The sequence below is a fragment of the Ictidomys tridecemlineatus genome, chromosome 4 (assembly GCF_052094955.1).
Source record: "Ictidomys tridecemlineatus isolate mIctTri1 chromosome 4, mIctTri1.hap1, whole genome shotgun sequence".
NCBI lineage: Eukaryota > Metazoa > Chordata > Mammalia > Rodentia > Sciuridae > Ictidomys > Ictidomys tridecemlineatus.
Window position 1 is genome coordinate 198,407,723 of NC_135480.1, and position 16,451 is coordinate 198,424,173.

The following is a 16,451-nucleotide window of genomic DNA, read 5'->3' on the forward strand; positions in this document are numbered from 1 at the left end:
CGAACCGATTCTTCTTCCTTTTGCAACGGAAATTTGAGCCCTTTAGAAATCACCTCTTAATGTATTTTGTGCCTTCTAGAGAGAATTAGAAGAAACTTTTTACAACTTGTAGCTGAAGGTATCTGTGTTTATATCTGTGTTCATCATTTAAGGGGCTATGTTATGGCAGGTGTAGATTTTACATTCAGTAGTACCATCTTATGTGTTCTGTTTCTATGTGTGTTTGTCCAGTGTGTACAACTGATCCCTAAACACTCCTCTCCCCATAGCACACTGTGACAGACAGCTCCATGTCAGGTAATTTATCTTATATTGAGTATGGGTCCAATGATAATAGGGAAAAATGTCACATAGTTTATGTGATCCTATATCTAACCTTTCAGAGAGAGGTGGGAAAACATCCCACTTTTTCTTAACTTTAACCCTATTAGGTCACATTGGGTTTTCTTACAAATTGTATCTTAATTCTCTATTATTTTCTTCATCTCTGCTGCCATAATCCAAGAGCAAGAGGGCATTATCTTGTACCTAAAGTGCTGCAGTCACCTCCTATTCAGATTGCTGCTGATACTCTCTCTTTGGTATAATCTGATCTCTATGTAGATGCCAGCAAGATAAAACACCTCTTAATTCTTTACTTGAGTGTGCTACTGTTCTAGAATAGGTTAAAAATTTCTGTGATGATGTACATGGTTTTATATACTACGGCTTCTCAATACTTCTCTGACTCCTTTACTTCCCAGCCTGATCATGGTCTGGCGTTTTCTGTCTCCCAAATGTCCTGGCCCTGTTGTCTCCATTTTCATTGTCTTCTGGTGACAGGTTCTTCTATTGAGGACTTTAAAAAAAAAACAATAATAAGAGTTGGCATCCTTATCACCTTATCCTCTGGTAATTTGACACTCTATCAAAACCATGAATGCTTTCCCTCCAATTTAATTTCTTTGAATTTATGTTACAGATATATATGCTATTGGGAAAAAATGATATCAGAATGAGGTTGTTTACAATATTGCTGGAAATTGCAAAACATTAGAAACAACTTACATGCCCTGATAGCTAATTTCTATGTTCATTGTGATAAACTGATTGTAACCAACATGGTGATAAATAACAAACAAAAGCATAATTCATGTCAGCTCACAAGGTCCCATTAATATAATATATACCATAATTTACTGAAGAATATAAGATTTTTAATGGTCATTTCAGTCAAGTTGTGAGAGTTGGTAGATAAATTTTGGTTAAATCTCCAAGTGAGTTTATTATAAATTAGAGAATGAGATACTTTATTAGTTCTCAAATTATAATTTCCTTTACTTTTCCCACATTTTATTGGTGAATATAAATTTATTTAATTATTGTACATACTAATGAAATTTTTTTGTTACATATTTGTATGTGCACACAATTTAAGAACATCACTCCCCAGCAATTTTCTTCACTTTTAACAAATCTTACAAAGAATATAGATTCAATTTTTTATTATGAACATTTTAGGTTATAATCTGTTTTCCTATTATTTTGTGATAGGCCTAAGACTAAGACTAACTGACCTGAAGGAGAAGAGAGAAATGATAATATATTCAATGTAGAAAAATATTAGAACTATGACAAAAATACTGGTTAATAAATATTTAGTATAATATCAAAGGATGAATGAATAGATTAATATGTTATAAACATGTGTGAATATGCCACAATAAAACCCATTATTATGTAATTTAAAATGTGCTAATTAAAAAGAATCTTTGGTATCAACCTAGGCTAAGAATCATGAAGAAGAATGCATCATTTGTTTTTGCTACACAGACACAAAGAAATTCTTCAGCAGATTCAAAAAGTGGCTCCTAGAAAAGTCAAGTATTTCCTAGTGTTATAATGACTTCAATAGGACAATTTGGTTTGAATTGAGGGAATACCCAATGTGTTAATCTTGGGTCTTCTAGGTGGACAAATAACATGAACAGAAGTTTTATTAATACTCCTTGAAAATTTCTTTAGAAATAAAGATGGAATGTTAAGATCATTGAATGGGAAAAAGTTCTTCCTTTCTTAAAGGAAGAACTGATAAACGCATTCCAAGGTGTGTCATTAGATATTTTATGTCATAGACATTGATTCATCCCTAATACCTCTGCTCAAACCTACTACATATGATTTCCACCAAGTCTCCAAATCTTAATATCCTGTAGATACAAAGACTGTGTCCACTGTGTTCATCTGATTCAAACCATGGAAATAAAGCATTAGGCAAAGTGTATTTCAGAGGCATGGTGAAGGTTAAGAGAGGTCAAAAATCTATTAGATATCACACCATCTAATAGTCTTACCATTAGCTGATTACTGACCTGGTCATGCACACTAATTCGCTAATCTCAAATTTCCATCCTGAACTCAAGTTGAAAATTGGTCTGATTTGATAATCATTCTGATGTTTCAGGGTATCTCTGAAAGATGTTCAGTTGTTTTATAGGTGAAAAAATATCTTTTTTTCCCCAAACCCTAACGAGCTCATTAGTGTGGCAAAAAGCCTGAGATATTTAAGTTAAAATGTACATATTTACTAGTTAAAAAACCATGATATTATTACATAATATTCACAATGACTTCTCATTCTTCCAGATTTCCATTTCTTTTTCATCTCTAGCAAAAAGCACCAAGAAGAGCATGAGGAGGGATAATCAGAGCAGTGTGTCCGAGTTCCTCCTCCTGGGGCTCCCCATCCAGCCAGAGCAGCAAGGCACGTACTACGCCCTGTTCCTGGGCATGTACCTGACCACGGTGCTGGGGAACCTGCTCATCATTCTGCTCATCAGGCTGGACTCTCGCCTGCACACCCCCATGTACTTCTTCCTCAGCCACTTGGCCCTCACTGACATCTCTTTCTCCTCAGTCACGGCCCCAAAGATGCTCATGAACATGCTGATGCAGACTCAATCCATCTCCTATGCTGGGTGCATTTGCCAGGCATATTTTTTTCTAATGCTTGCAGATGTTGACAGCTTCCTTCTGACCTCAATGGCCTATGACAGGTATGTGGCCATCTGTCATCCCCTGCATTATACCAGAATCATGAGTCAGAACCTCTGTTTCCTGCTAGTGGTTGTGTCCTGGGTCTTATCCTTTGCCAATGCCCTTTTGCACACCCTCCTCCTAGCCCGTCTCTCTTTCCTTAGAAGCAACACTCTGCCCCACTTCTTCTGTGACCTCTCTGCCCTACTTAAACTGTCCAGTTCAGACACCACCGTCAATCAGCTGGCTATTCTCATTGTAGGATCAGTGGTCATTACCCTTCCCTTCATATGCATCCTGGTCTCTTATGGCCACATTGGGGCCACCATCCTGAGAAGACCCTCCATCAAGGGCATCTGCAAAGCCTTTTCCACATGTGGCTCTCACCTCTCTGTGGTTTCTCTGTACTATGGAGCAATTATTGCACTCTATTTTGTCCCCTCATCTAATAGCACTAATGACAAGGATGTCATTGTGTCTGTGTTATACTGTCTGGTCACCCCCATGCTGAATCCCTTCATCTATAGTCTAAGGAATCGGGATATGAAAGGAGCTCTAAGAAACATCCTCAGTAGAACAAAAAATTCAATGTGATAGACATTGTCTTCCCTATCAAGTGTATGGTTCTCTTTTTATTTGATATTATTTAGCATTTTGTGACAGCTTTTTCTTCTCAAATAAATAATTTCTTTTCCTAGTTTCATGATTTTTTGTGTATTTAATTTTGTAATTCCCTGCAAATTTATTTTTTTGTGCAAACTTAATTAGAAATCTAGATTTATTTTTGGTATTAACTTTTTATATATTTTTAGTTTTTCAATTGACAAATAAAAATGGTATATACTTATAGAGTATTTGATGTTTCCATATATGATGTACATATTGTATAATGTTCAAATCAAGGAAAACATATCTTTGTCCTCAAATACTTATAACTTCCTTGTATGAAATATTCATAATTGTTTCTTCTAGCTCTTAGAAATATGTAGCATTGTATCAGTATCCATAGTTAGCACATAGGACACAAATATTTCTCTTATCTAAATGTAACTCAGTATTCATTGACCAATAGTTCTCATCCATTCTCTTTAAGAAATTGAACAAGATTATAATTTCATATCCATTTTCCAAAAACATTTCTTTAGGTTTTTTATAATGAAGGGGTGTTAAATTTTGTCAAAGTCCTTTCTTTTCTTTTTTACTTTATTTTATTTGTTTACTTATTATTATTTTTTATATGGTGCTGAGGACTGAACCTAGTGCTTCACATATGCTAGGCAAGCACTCTACCACTGAACAACAATCCCAGCCCAAATGTCTTTTCTTGATCATGTGATTTTTTAATCTTAATTCTATTTATGTGGTGTATTATGGTTATTGATTTGTGTACATTGAACCATCCTACATCCTGGAATGAAACCAACTCAATTATGGTGCATGATATTTTTATTGTATTGTAGAATTCTGTTTGTTGGTATTTTTTAAAGCCTTTTCAATCTGTTTCTCTTGGTCTGTAATTTTCTTTCTTTTTTGTATATTTATCCTGTTATAAAATCTGGGTTATATTGTGTTGGTCAAATGAGTTTGGAATCATTTCTTCCCTTTCTATTTTATGGAATATTTTAAGGAGGCTTGGCATTATTTTTACTTTAAAAAGTCATCTAAATTTCATCCATCTTGTCCTGGACTTTTTTGAGGGTGAGGGAGAATTTTTAATTTTACTTGCACCTCATTGCTTCTTGGTATTGGTCTTTCTAGGTTTTCTATATCCTCTTAGTTTAATTTTGGTAGGTCATATTCATGTAGAAATTGATCCATTTTTCCTAGATTTTTCAATTTATTGTAACATAACTTCAAAATTCTTCCTAGTGGTCCTGTAAATTTCAGTCATATCTGATCCAATATCCTATTTTTTATCTCCAATTTTGTTAATTGTGGTTTCTCTATCTTTTGTTGGCTTAGCTAAGGTTATTTTTATCTTGTTGATTTTTTTTCATAGAACCAATCCTTTTTTCATTGACCATTTGTGTTTTTATAAATTCTTTATTTAATTAATTTCAGCGGTGATATTTCTTATTTCTTTCAGTCTACTGATATTGGGATTGGTTTGTTTTTGTTTTTCTTTTTTTAAATATTTACTTTTTAGTTGTAGTTGGACACAATACCTTTTATTTTATTTATTTATTTTCATGTGATGCTGAGAATCAAACCCAGGGCCTCGCACATGCTAAGAAGTGCTCTACCACTGAGCCACGACCCTAGCCCTTGTTTTTGTTTTTCTAAGATCTTGAGATGAATCATTAAGTTATTTATTTGAGATCTTTTTTATTTTTAAATATAGGCTCTTATCACTATAAATTTCCCTCATAGAACTGCCTTAACTATGTTCCACTGTATTTCACATACTCTCATATTTTGTATTTCTATTATCATTAGATTCTAAGAATTTTAAAATTTCTTCCTCCACCTCTTCATCAACCCACCTCATTATTCAAAAGTCATGTTCATTTTCCTCATTTTCTGTAAGATTCTATAGTTTCTGTGGGTTTTTTCCTCCTGTTGATTTCTAAACTCATTCTAAACTCATTCCATTGTGACCCATTAAGGTACATAAAATCATTTTTTAAAATCTGTGAAGATGTGCTTTGTGGCCTAATATTTGATCTATTTTTGATAAAGTTCCATGAGGAGCTAAAAGGAAATATTCTTTAGATGTTTATTAAGTCCATTTGATCTAAAGTGTAGTGTGTTTGTTAATTTTTTTTGGTCTAGATGATCTACTAGTGAGAATGTTGTTTTGGAGTGGTCACTATTATTGTGGTGGGGCTCTGTCCCTTTACTTTTAATAGTGTTTGTGTTTTACACTTTTGTACATCAATGTTTGGGTAATTGATATTAACAGTATTTCTATCTTCTTATTGAATTGTTTTCTTACCAATATGTAATTATCCTCTTTGCATCTTCTAATTTTGTCTTAAAGTCTTCTTTGTCAGATATCTGCGTAGCTACTCCTGCTTGCTTTTTTTTTTTTTTACTTTATTGTTGGTCGTTCAAAACATTACACAGTTCTTAATACATCATCTTTCACAGTTTGATTCAAGTGGGTTATGAACTCCCAACTTTACCCCGTATACAAATTGCTGTATCACATCAGTTACCCTTCCATTGATTGACATATTGCCTTTCTAGTGTCTGATGTATTCTGCTGTCTGTCCTATTCTCTACTATCCCCCCTCCCCTCCCCTCCCCTCCCCTCCCCTTTTCTCATCCCTGTTTAATGTAAATCTTCTTCTCAAGCTCTTCGTCCTTACCCTGTCCTTGTTTACTCCCCTTATATCAAAGGGGTCATTTGGTATTTGTTTTTTAACGATTGACTAGCTTCACTTAGCATAATCTGCTCTAATGCCATCCATTTCCCTCCAAATTCTATGATTTTGTCATTCCTTAATGCAGAGTAATACTCCATTGTGTATAAATGCCACATTTTTTTTATCCATTCATCTATTGAAGGGCATCTAGGCTGATTCCATAATCTTGCTATAGTGAATTGTGCTGCTATGAACGTCGTTGTAGCAGTGTCTCTGTAACATGCTCTTATTAGGTCTTTAGGGAATAGACCGAGAAGGGGAATAGCTGGGTCGAATGGTGGTTCCATTCCCAGCTTTCCAAGAAATCTCCATACTGCTTTCCAAATTGGCTGCACCAATTTGCAGTCCCACCAGCAATGAACAAGAGTGCCCTTTTCCCCGCATCCTCTCCAGCACTTATTGTTGTTTGACTTCCTAATGGCTGCCAATCTTACTGGAGTGAGGTGGTATCTTAGGGTAGTTTTGATTTGCATTTCTCTAACTGCTAGCGATGGTGAGCATTTTTTCATGTACTTATTGATTGATTGTATGTCCTCCTCTGAGAACTGTCTGTTCAGGTCCTTGGCCCATTTATTGATTGGGTTATTTGTTATCTTATTGTCTAATTTTTTGAGTTCTTTGTATATTCTGGTTATTAGGGCTCTATCTGAAGTGTGTGGATTAAAGATTTGTTCCCAGGATGTAGGCTCCCTGTTTATCTCTCTTATTGTTTCTTTTGCTGAGAAAAAACTTTTTAGTTTGAGTAAGTCCCATTTGTTGATTCTAGTTGTTAACTCTTGCGCTATGGGTGTCCTATTGAGGAATTTGGGGCCCAATCCCACAGTATGTAGATCATAACCAACTTTTTCTTCTATCAGATGCCGTGTCTCTGATTTAATATCAAGCTCCTTAATCCATTTTGAGTTAACTTTTGTGCATGGCGAGAGATAGGGGTTCAGATTCATTTTGATGCAAATGGATTTCCAGTTTTCCCAGCACCATTTGTTGAAGATGCTATCCTTCCTCCATTGCATGCTTTTAGCCCCTTTATCAAATATAAGATAGTTGTAGTTTTGTGGATTGGTTTCTGTGTCCTCTATTCTGTACCATTGGTCCACCCGCCTGTTTTGGTACCAGTACCATGCTGTTTTTGTAACTATTGCTCTGTAGTATAGTTTGAAGTCTGGTATCGCTATACCGCCTGATTCACACTTCCTGCTTAGCATTGTTTTTGCTATTCTGGGTCTTTTATTATTCCATATGAATTTCATGATTCTTTTATCTATTTCTACAAGAAATTCCATTGGGATTTTGATTGGCATTGCATTGAACTTATAGAGAACTTTTGGTAATATCGCCATTTTGATGATGTTAGTTCTACCTATCCATGAGCAGGGTATATTTTTCCATCTTCTAAGGTCTTCTTCTATATCTTTCTTTAGGGTTCTATAATTTTCATTATATAAATCTTTCACCTCTTTTGTTAGGTTGATTCCCAAGTATTTTATTTTTTGGGGGGATATTGTCAATGGAGTAGTTGTCCTCATTTCCGTTTCAGAGGATTTGTCACTGATATACAGGAATGCCTTTGATTTATGCGTGTTGATCTTATATCCTGCCACTTTGCTGAATTCATTTATTAGCTCTAATAGCTTCTTTGTAGACCCTTTTGAGTCTGCTAGGTATAGGATCATATCATCTGCAAATAGTGATAATTTAAGTTCTTCTTTTCCTATTTTTATGCCTTTAATTTCTTTCGTCTGTCTAATTGCTCTGGCCAGTGTTTCGAGGACTATGTTGAACAGAAGTGGTGAGAGAGGGCATCCCTGTCTTGTACCAGATCTTAGAGGGAATGCCTTCAATTTTTCTCCATTCAGAATGATGCTGGCCTGTGGCTTATCGTAGATTGCTTTTACAATGTTGAGGTATGTTCCAGTTATCCCTAATTTTTCTAGAGTTTTGAACATAAAGGGATGCTGTACTTTGTCGAATGCTTTTTCTGCATCTATCGAGATGATCATATGGTTCTTATTTTTAAGTCTATTGATGTGGTGAATAACATTTATTGATTTCCGTATATTGAACCAGCCTTGCATCCCAGGGATGAATCCTACTTGATCATGATGTATAATTTTTTTGATATGTATTTGAATCCGATTTGCCAGAATTTTATTGAGGATTTTTGCGTCAAGGTTCATTAGAGATATTGGTCTGTAGTTTTCTTTCTTTGAAGTGTCTTTGTCTGGTTTCGGAATCAGGGTGATGTTGGCCTCGTAGAATGAATTTGGAAGTTCTCCCTCTTTTTCTATTTCCTGAAATAGCTTGAAAAGTATTGGTGTTAGTTCCTCTTTAAAGGTTTTGTAAAACTCTGCTGTATACCCATCCGGTCCTGGGCTTTTCTTAGTTGGTAATCTTTTGATGGTTTCTTCTATTTCCTCTATTGTTATTGGTCTGTTTAGGTTGTCTATGTCCTCCTGACTCAATCTGGGCAGGTCATAAGACTTAAGGAATTTATCTATGCCTTCACTATCTTCTATTTTATTGGAGTATAAGGATTCAAAATAATTTCTGATTATCTTCTGTATTTCTGAAGTGTCTGTTGTGATATTACCTTTTTCATCCCGTATGTTAGTAATTTGAGTTCTCTCTCTTCTTCTCTTCGTTAGCATGGCTAAGGGTCTGTCAATTTTATTTATTTTTTCAAAGAACCAACTTTTAGTCTTGTCAATTTTTTCAATTGTTTCTTTTGTTTCAATTTCATTTATTTCAGCTCTGATTTTAATTATTTCTTGCCTTCTACTTCTTTTGCTGTTGTTTTGCTCTTCTTTTTCTAGGATTTTGAGATGAAGTATGAGATCATTTATTTGTTGGTTTTTTCTTTTTTTGAGGAATGAACTCCAAGCAATGAATTTTCCTCTTAGAACTGCTTTCAATGTGTCCCATAGATTCCGATATGTTGTGTCTGTGTTTTCATTTAACTCTAGGAATTTTTTAATTTCCTCCTTGATGTCTTCTAAAACCCATTGATCATTCAGCAACCTATTGTTCATTCTCCAAGTGATGCTTGATTTTTCCTTCCTTCTTTTATCATTGATTTTCAGTTTTATTCCATTATGATCAGATAAGATGCATGGTATTATCTCTACCCCTTTATATTGTCTAAGAGTTGCCCTGTGACATAATATATGGTCTATTTTTGAGAAGGTTCCATGTGCTGCTGAGAAAAAAGTGTAACTACTTGATTTTGGGTGGTATAGTCTATATATGTCAATTAAGTCTAGGTTGTTAATTGTGTTATTGAGTTCTATAGTTTCTTTATTTAACTTTTGTTTGTAAGATCTGTCTAGTGGTGAGAGAGGTGTGTTGAAGTCTCCCATGATTATTGTATGGTGGTCTATTAGACTCTTGAACTTGAGGAGAGTTTGCTTGATGAACACAGCTGCACCATTATTTGGGGCATATATATTTATGATTGTTATGTCTTGTTGGTGTATGGTTCCCTTGAGCAGTATGAAGTGTCCTTCTTTATCCCTTTTGATTAACTTTGGCTTGAAATCTATTTTATTAGATATGAGTATGGACACTCCTGCTTGTTTCCGCATTCCATATGAGTGGTATGATTTTTCCCAACCTTTCACCTTCAGTCTATGAATATCTTTTTCTATCAGATGCGTCTCCTGTAGACAGCATATTGTTGGGTCTTCTTTTGTGATCCATTCTACTAGCCTGTGTCTCTTAATTGGTGAATTTAAGCCATTAACATTTAGGGTTATTATTGAGATATGATTTGTTCTTCTAGCCATATTTGTTTATTGATGTTTCTAAACCTGATTTGTTATCCTCTTTGACTATTTTCCCCCCTTTACTGTCCTATCTCCCATTGTTGGTTTTCAATGTTATTTTCCATTTCCTCTTCCTGTAATGTTTTGCCAAGGATTTTTTGAAGAGATGGTTTTCTAGCTGCGAATTCTTTTAACTTTTGTTTATCATGGAAGGTTTTAATTTCATCTTCTATCCTGAAGCTTAATTTCGCCGGATACACGATTCTTGGTTGGAACCCATTTTCTTTCAGTGTTTGAAATATGTTATTCCAGGATCTTCTAGCTTTCAGGGTCTGTGTTGAGAGATCAGCTGTTATCCTGATTGGTTTGCCCCTAAATGTAATCTGCTTTCTTTCTCTTGCAGCTTTTAAAATTCTCTCCTTATTCTGTATGTTGGACATCTTCATTATAATGTGTCTAGGTGTGGATCTCTTATGATTTTGCACATTCGGCGTCCTGTAGGCTTCTAGGATTTGTGATTCTGTCTCATTCTTCAAGTCTGGGAAGTTTTCTTGTATAATCTCACTGAATAGTCTGTTTATTCCTTTAGTTTGGAGCTCTGTGCCTTCCTGTATCCCAATGACTCTTAAATTTGGTCTTTTGATATTGTCCCATAATTCTTGGATGTTCTGCTCATGGTTTCTTAGCAGACTTGCTGAGCTGTCTATGTTCTTTTCCAGTTGAAATACTTTGTCTTCATTGTCTGATGTTCTCTCTTCTAAGTGATGTAATCTGCTGGTAGTATTCTCAATTGAGTTTTTAAGTTGGTTTAATGATTCCTGCATTTCTAGGATTTCAATTTGTTTGTTTTTTATTACCTCTATCTCCCTGTGAAATTGATCTTTTACTTCCTGGATTTGTTTGTCAATGTGATCTTTCATTGTCTGATTTTGCTGTCTCATGTCTTCCTTGAGACTCCAGATCATCTGAAGCATATATATCCTGAACTCTTTATCAGACATTCCATCTGTTGCAGCTATTACCTCTTCGAAAGTTGAGTTGACCTGCATTGCTTGTGGTCCTTTCTTTCCTTGTCTTTTCATGCTGCTCACGTTTCTTTCTGCTTGGTGAAACTGTTGTGATTATGAGTTTTTCCCCCTGATTATTTATATTGCTCTTGTATAGTTGAAAAATCTCCCTTGCAGGGCGGGTAGTAGCTGTGCTCCTTCTCTAGTTGGGGTGATCTCAATACTGCGCTGGCAGGTCGCTAGGCCTGCTCTGCCGTTTGTTCGCAGGTCTGCCCACCCTGCGGGAGCGGGTGGCGGCTCTGCTCTGTCCCCCCTCCAATTGTGGCGATATGACTATCACCCCCTCGCGTTGTTGGGCCTGATCCGGATGCGGGCGGCTGCTCTGCTCTGCCCCCCTACTCCAAATGGAGTGGCGTATCTACCATGCTGGCAGGCCTCTAGGCCTGTTCTGTTGGTGGGTCTCAGGTCTGCCCGACTCTGGCAGTAAGGGGAGTTGGGTGTCGAGAGTCCTTTGGTCCTTGTGGTCACGCCCACAGAAAGATTTTGAAGTTTCCCGGTTGTTCGCCAGGTGTGTGGGGCTATTAGCAGAGCCCGGAGGGCATGGCCATGTACGGGGCCATGCGGGGATCCTTCTAGCTGAGTCGGGCCACCGGGAGCCACGTGAAGAGCGGGGTAGCTGTGTCTGCGTGGTTAAGATCCGAGCAGGTGGTTTGGCTGTTCGCCGAGCGAGAGCAGGGCCTCCCAGGAGAGCCGATATGGCGGAGGCGTCTGCCGGTTTGGGCTGTCACTCCACTCCGGGCCGCCGCCGCTTTCAGAAGCTGCTGGTGGTTGTGGGATTGGACCTCTGGGCCCGCCGGAGGGGCCACCTGTAGAGCCGGGAAGCTGCGACCGCGTGGTTAGGGACCGGATGAGTGATGCGGATGCTCCTAGAGCGAGCACTAGGCCTCCCAGGGGAGCCCGGATGGCGGAGGCCGAATTCCGGTTCGGGCGGGGCGGGCCAAGCCGCTCCGGGTGTCCGCCGCTTGCAAAAAGCGGCTGCTGTTTACGGAAGATGATTTCTGCACCCGCCGCGGGGCCACCTGTCTATTCGGGTAGCTGTGGCCGCGTGGTTAGGGACCGGGTGGGTGATGCGGCTCCTCCCAGAGCGAGAGCTGAACCTCCCGGGGGAGCCGCTTGCGGGAGCAGCTGATGTCTGTGGGACTAGATTTCTGTGCCCGCGTGGCCGTCCAAAATCCACTTCTCTGGGACAAACTGTCACTTCCAATAAACCTACCAGTTCACGGCAGCTCTCTTCTTCAGGGAATTATGCTAGAAGTTCCTCCGTAGGTAGGCTGCCGCTGTTCCGATGGGTCTTTCTTATCCAGTTAAAGTGGAGACGATAGAATCGCTGCTTCCTCGCCGGCCGCCATGTTCCCCCCTCTCCTCCTGCTTGCTTTTGATTCCATTTGTATGGAACATAATTCTCATCTTTTCATGTAGTCTGTGAATGTCTTCAAAAGTGTGGAGTATTTCTTGAAGACCACAAACAGTTGAGCTGCCTGTCTTTTTAGTTCAACCTGCTAGCCTTTGTCTGTTAATTGGAGAATTAACAACAAGTAACAAATTTGTTTATTTCTATAAAGGTACATATTACTTCCTGTCATTTTGTTTTATTTATAATGTTTGATTTAATTCTAATTCTCATTTTGCTCATTTACTATTCCAATGAGATCTATTCTTTCCCATGTTCTCTTAGTTGTTTATTTTTTCTTCTGTAGGATTCCTTTAAGCATTTTCTGTAATGCTAGCTTACTATCGTTATTTTCTTTAATTTATATTTATCTTTGAATGTTTTATTTTTCTCCTATAATTCTGAAGGATTGCTTTGCTGGATATAGTAATGTAGGTTGGCAGTTATTTTCTTTCAAGGCTCGAAATACATTTTTTTCCATGCCATCCAGGTCTTCAGAGTTTCTATTCAGAAATCTTCTATTATTCTGATGAGTTTATCTTTATAAGTTATTTGGCATTTCTCTCTTGCTACTTTAAAAAATTTTATTGCTCTGAAATGTTGAAATTTTAACTATAATATGTCATGGAGAGGTCCTGTTCTGGTCTTATCCATTTGAAGTTCTAAATGCAACCACTATCTGAATGTCCATCTCATTCTGGAGGATTGGAAATTTTTCACTGAACAGGTTGTTGATATGTTAGCCCATGTTCCTTCTCATTGAATCTTAAGCCATATCTCTTAAAATTGTCCAAGGCTTTTTGTATATTCTACTTATAATCTTTTATTTTTGTGTTCATTATTGTTTGAACATTCCAGTTCATTCCCCTAATCCTCAGGAACTGAAATTATGTATTTTACTTGATCTAGTCTGTTGGTAAGACGTTCAACTGGGCTTTCATTTTGAGTTATTGAGCTTTTCATTTGTAAGAGTTCTGTTTGGTTCTTTTTTTTTTTAAGAATCCTCATTTCTTAGTCAAATTTCTCATTTATATTCTGTATTATCTTCCTTAATTTGTTTGGATGTTTATTTGTATCTTCTTTGAATTCATTAATCATTTTAATAATCACTTGTTAAATTCTTTGGCATTTTATTCACTTCTATGTCTAAGGATTCAGTCATTAAGGAATTATGGATTTGGAGAGAATCTTGTTTTCTCATGTTTCTTATGACTCTATGTTGAGGTTTTCATATCTGTTGGGATGGATTTTTCTTCTACTATGTATGTGAGAGTCTCTTAAGTGAAAAACAATCTTTAAACAGGTGCCCTGGGCTAGGAGTATATCTTAACAACCAAACACCCTGATCAAATTGCTTGTTTCAGCTACCTACACCATATTAATAAGAAAGAATAACCACCAATAATAGTAGTAACTTAGGAACAAACCATATGTCAACATACAATGTGAAACTAAATATAATCCTGACAATTCCAGTAAAGAAAGAGTAATAATATGGACTATTACTGTTAGGTAGGTCAGTTAGCCAAGGATAGGTAGGTAGAGAGAATAAAAAATGAGGGACAGACTCAGAGTTACACACCAAGAAAAATTCAGGAGTCATAAAACTGAAACCACAGGGAAAATTATCTAAACAAGCAAGCATTTACAAATAAGAGTTGGAATGCCCAATCTTTCCCAAGCTGCAGATAATTACAATCCCTTAAGGAGCTATTACTTAAAATCATGGGACCCTTAATTGAAACAGACAAATTTCAAAAAAGTGGGGTTTGGGTATGTCAAGACCTTCCCCAGTTTGGTTAATTATAATGCTCAAAGGAATCTACTGTTTCCAGATCACAGCCTCATTATCTCTTGTAACCAAGTCACTAGTCCCTTCCTTTATGCTGAAACTATGTCGCAACTGCCCAATCACCTGGTCGGCCAGAACATCAAGACCCTCACAAAGAAAGCTATCTGAGGGATATACAAAGGGTAATAACCAATTAAGGGGCCAGAAAAACTGAGGCAAGAAAAGAAGACTTAACTTTCTTTAAAACTCCAATTCTGTGAGCACCATACCATCCACTCTTCAAGGCAGACTGTAGAGTTCTTATGCTCCTTGTTAGCCTGTTTCTCACTCTATTAAACTTGTTGCTTACTACTCCAAGTTTTGCTTGGATTCTTTCTGGTGTATTCACAAGAACAAGCTCCCAAAACTGTAGTGGCTGCCCTGGCTCTGCCTATAGGAACCAGCCCTGTAACACTTGAAAAATTATTCAACTGTAGTATAATCAATTCTGAAACATATAGGAAGTAAGGGGCAAAGGGACAGGGGAAAGTGACCAAAGAAGAAAAGAGGAGAGAGAATGAACAAAGAGAAAAAAAATGAGAAGAGAAAAGGTATTGGGAAAAATCCAATTGATTGAAAAATATGCAAATTAGAAAGAAATATAAAGAAACAAATAATGAGGGAAAACACAGTGAAATGACTTAGGGGGAAAAAGTAAATGAAAGCCAGAAAACAATTAGGTTTTCTCCTGGCTGATGTAATTAAAAGGAGACACTTTTATTTCCAAGAATTCAATTTTCCAATCATCTAGCTATGGGGAGGTTTGTGGGACACAATTAAAGTTTAATTTGCTCCTTCCCAGTTCCAACTCAGTCAAACCAGTTAGGTGGATTACATGATAAGCTCCTCCCATCCATGCCTATCAATGTCTGCTACAGAGCTAAATTCACCTTCAAAAGCACTGGTTTTTGTACCTGGTTACAGGGACGTTGCTATGGAAGGAGCCACCAGCCAAACCATCTTACCCACAAAATCTGTAGACTGACCTAATTGTACTGCATCTCGCCTCCCAGACCCTTATTGCATATGCTTTTGGGGAAATGGCTACTGTCCAAATTGGGGCAGCAAATCTTCCAAATGCCTCTGAGTATGGAAGAGGTGTCTGGCAGGTGGAGTCTGGCCTGGAGTGGGGTGCCGTGGACAGCACACTTTCCACTAGACCAGGTTGCTGCACTGCCATACCCAGTGCCTTCCTGCATCCAGCCTGTCTGGCTCCAGGTCACAAGGCTCAGACTGCCAGTTTCCAAAGGATACATACTCTGCCTTCCTCTACATACTGGAAACCCCAGGTCCTGCCATCTAGAACTCCCAACAGTGGTGTTATAGACTCAGGGCAGGCACCCACTAACCTAGTGAAAGAAAAGGTAGAGTGGCCATTGGGTTTACACACACAGACACAATCTCTCTCTCTCTCTCTCTCTCTCTCTCTCTCTCTCTCTCTCTCTCTCTCTCTCACACACACACACACACACACACACACATGCACACATACACAAGAAGAATAATGAAAAGGAGGAGGATTAAGAGAAAGACAGGAGAAGTAGAAGGAGGAGGGGAAGGGAAACAGAAAGAAGAGGAGAAGGAGACTTTTAGCAGCAGCAGCAGGGGTTTCTGATCTTAAGACAGAGTAGACAGTTAAGCCCTCTTTAAGGTATAGTTCCCCTTGCCAGATCTTGCTGAATCCACAGGAAAATACAGGAGATTTTTTTTCTGCTGTGCCTGTTCAATATGCAGGGTACAGATCTCCTTGATGCTCGGATTGCATATTTTTCCAATAGAATAACTTGCATTTCTTGAAATCCCTGAGATTCTTTTGGCTTGCTGGGCCTTCCTTTCCCCCACTGAGCTGCCCTGGGCCTGATGCTGGTGTAGTCCACTGACTTCTTTTTAAAATTCTTTTTTTTAATCCTAAAACCAATGTTTCTGGGGTTTCCCTGGTCACTGTGTTGCAATCCAGTGCTTTCCACAACCCACTTGCCTCATCATGCAGCCTCACAACCATTGATTTGATTTAATCTC

The 16,451-nt window shown here is 37.8% G+C and overlaps 1 protein-coding gene across 1 annotated transcript; it reads left to right on the plus strand.

Moving 5' to 3' along the window:
• The first annotated feature begins 2,670 nt into the window (after nucleotides 1-2,670).
• On the plus strand, nucleotides 2,671-3,609 carry LOC106144744 (olfactory receptor 1J21-like). The gene has a single exon (XM_078045184.1). The coding sequence runs from the start codon at nucleotides 2,671-2,673 to the stop codon at nucleotides 3,607-3,609; it is 939 nt and encodes a 312-aa protein (XP_077901310.1).
• Nucleotides 3,610-16,451: the final 12,842 nt, after the last annotated feature.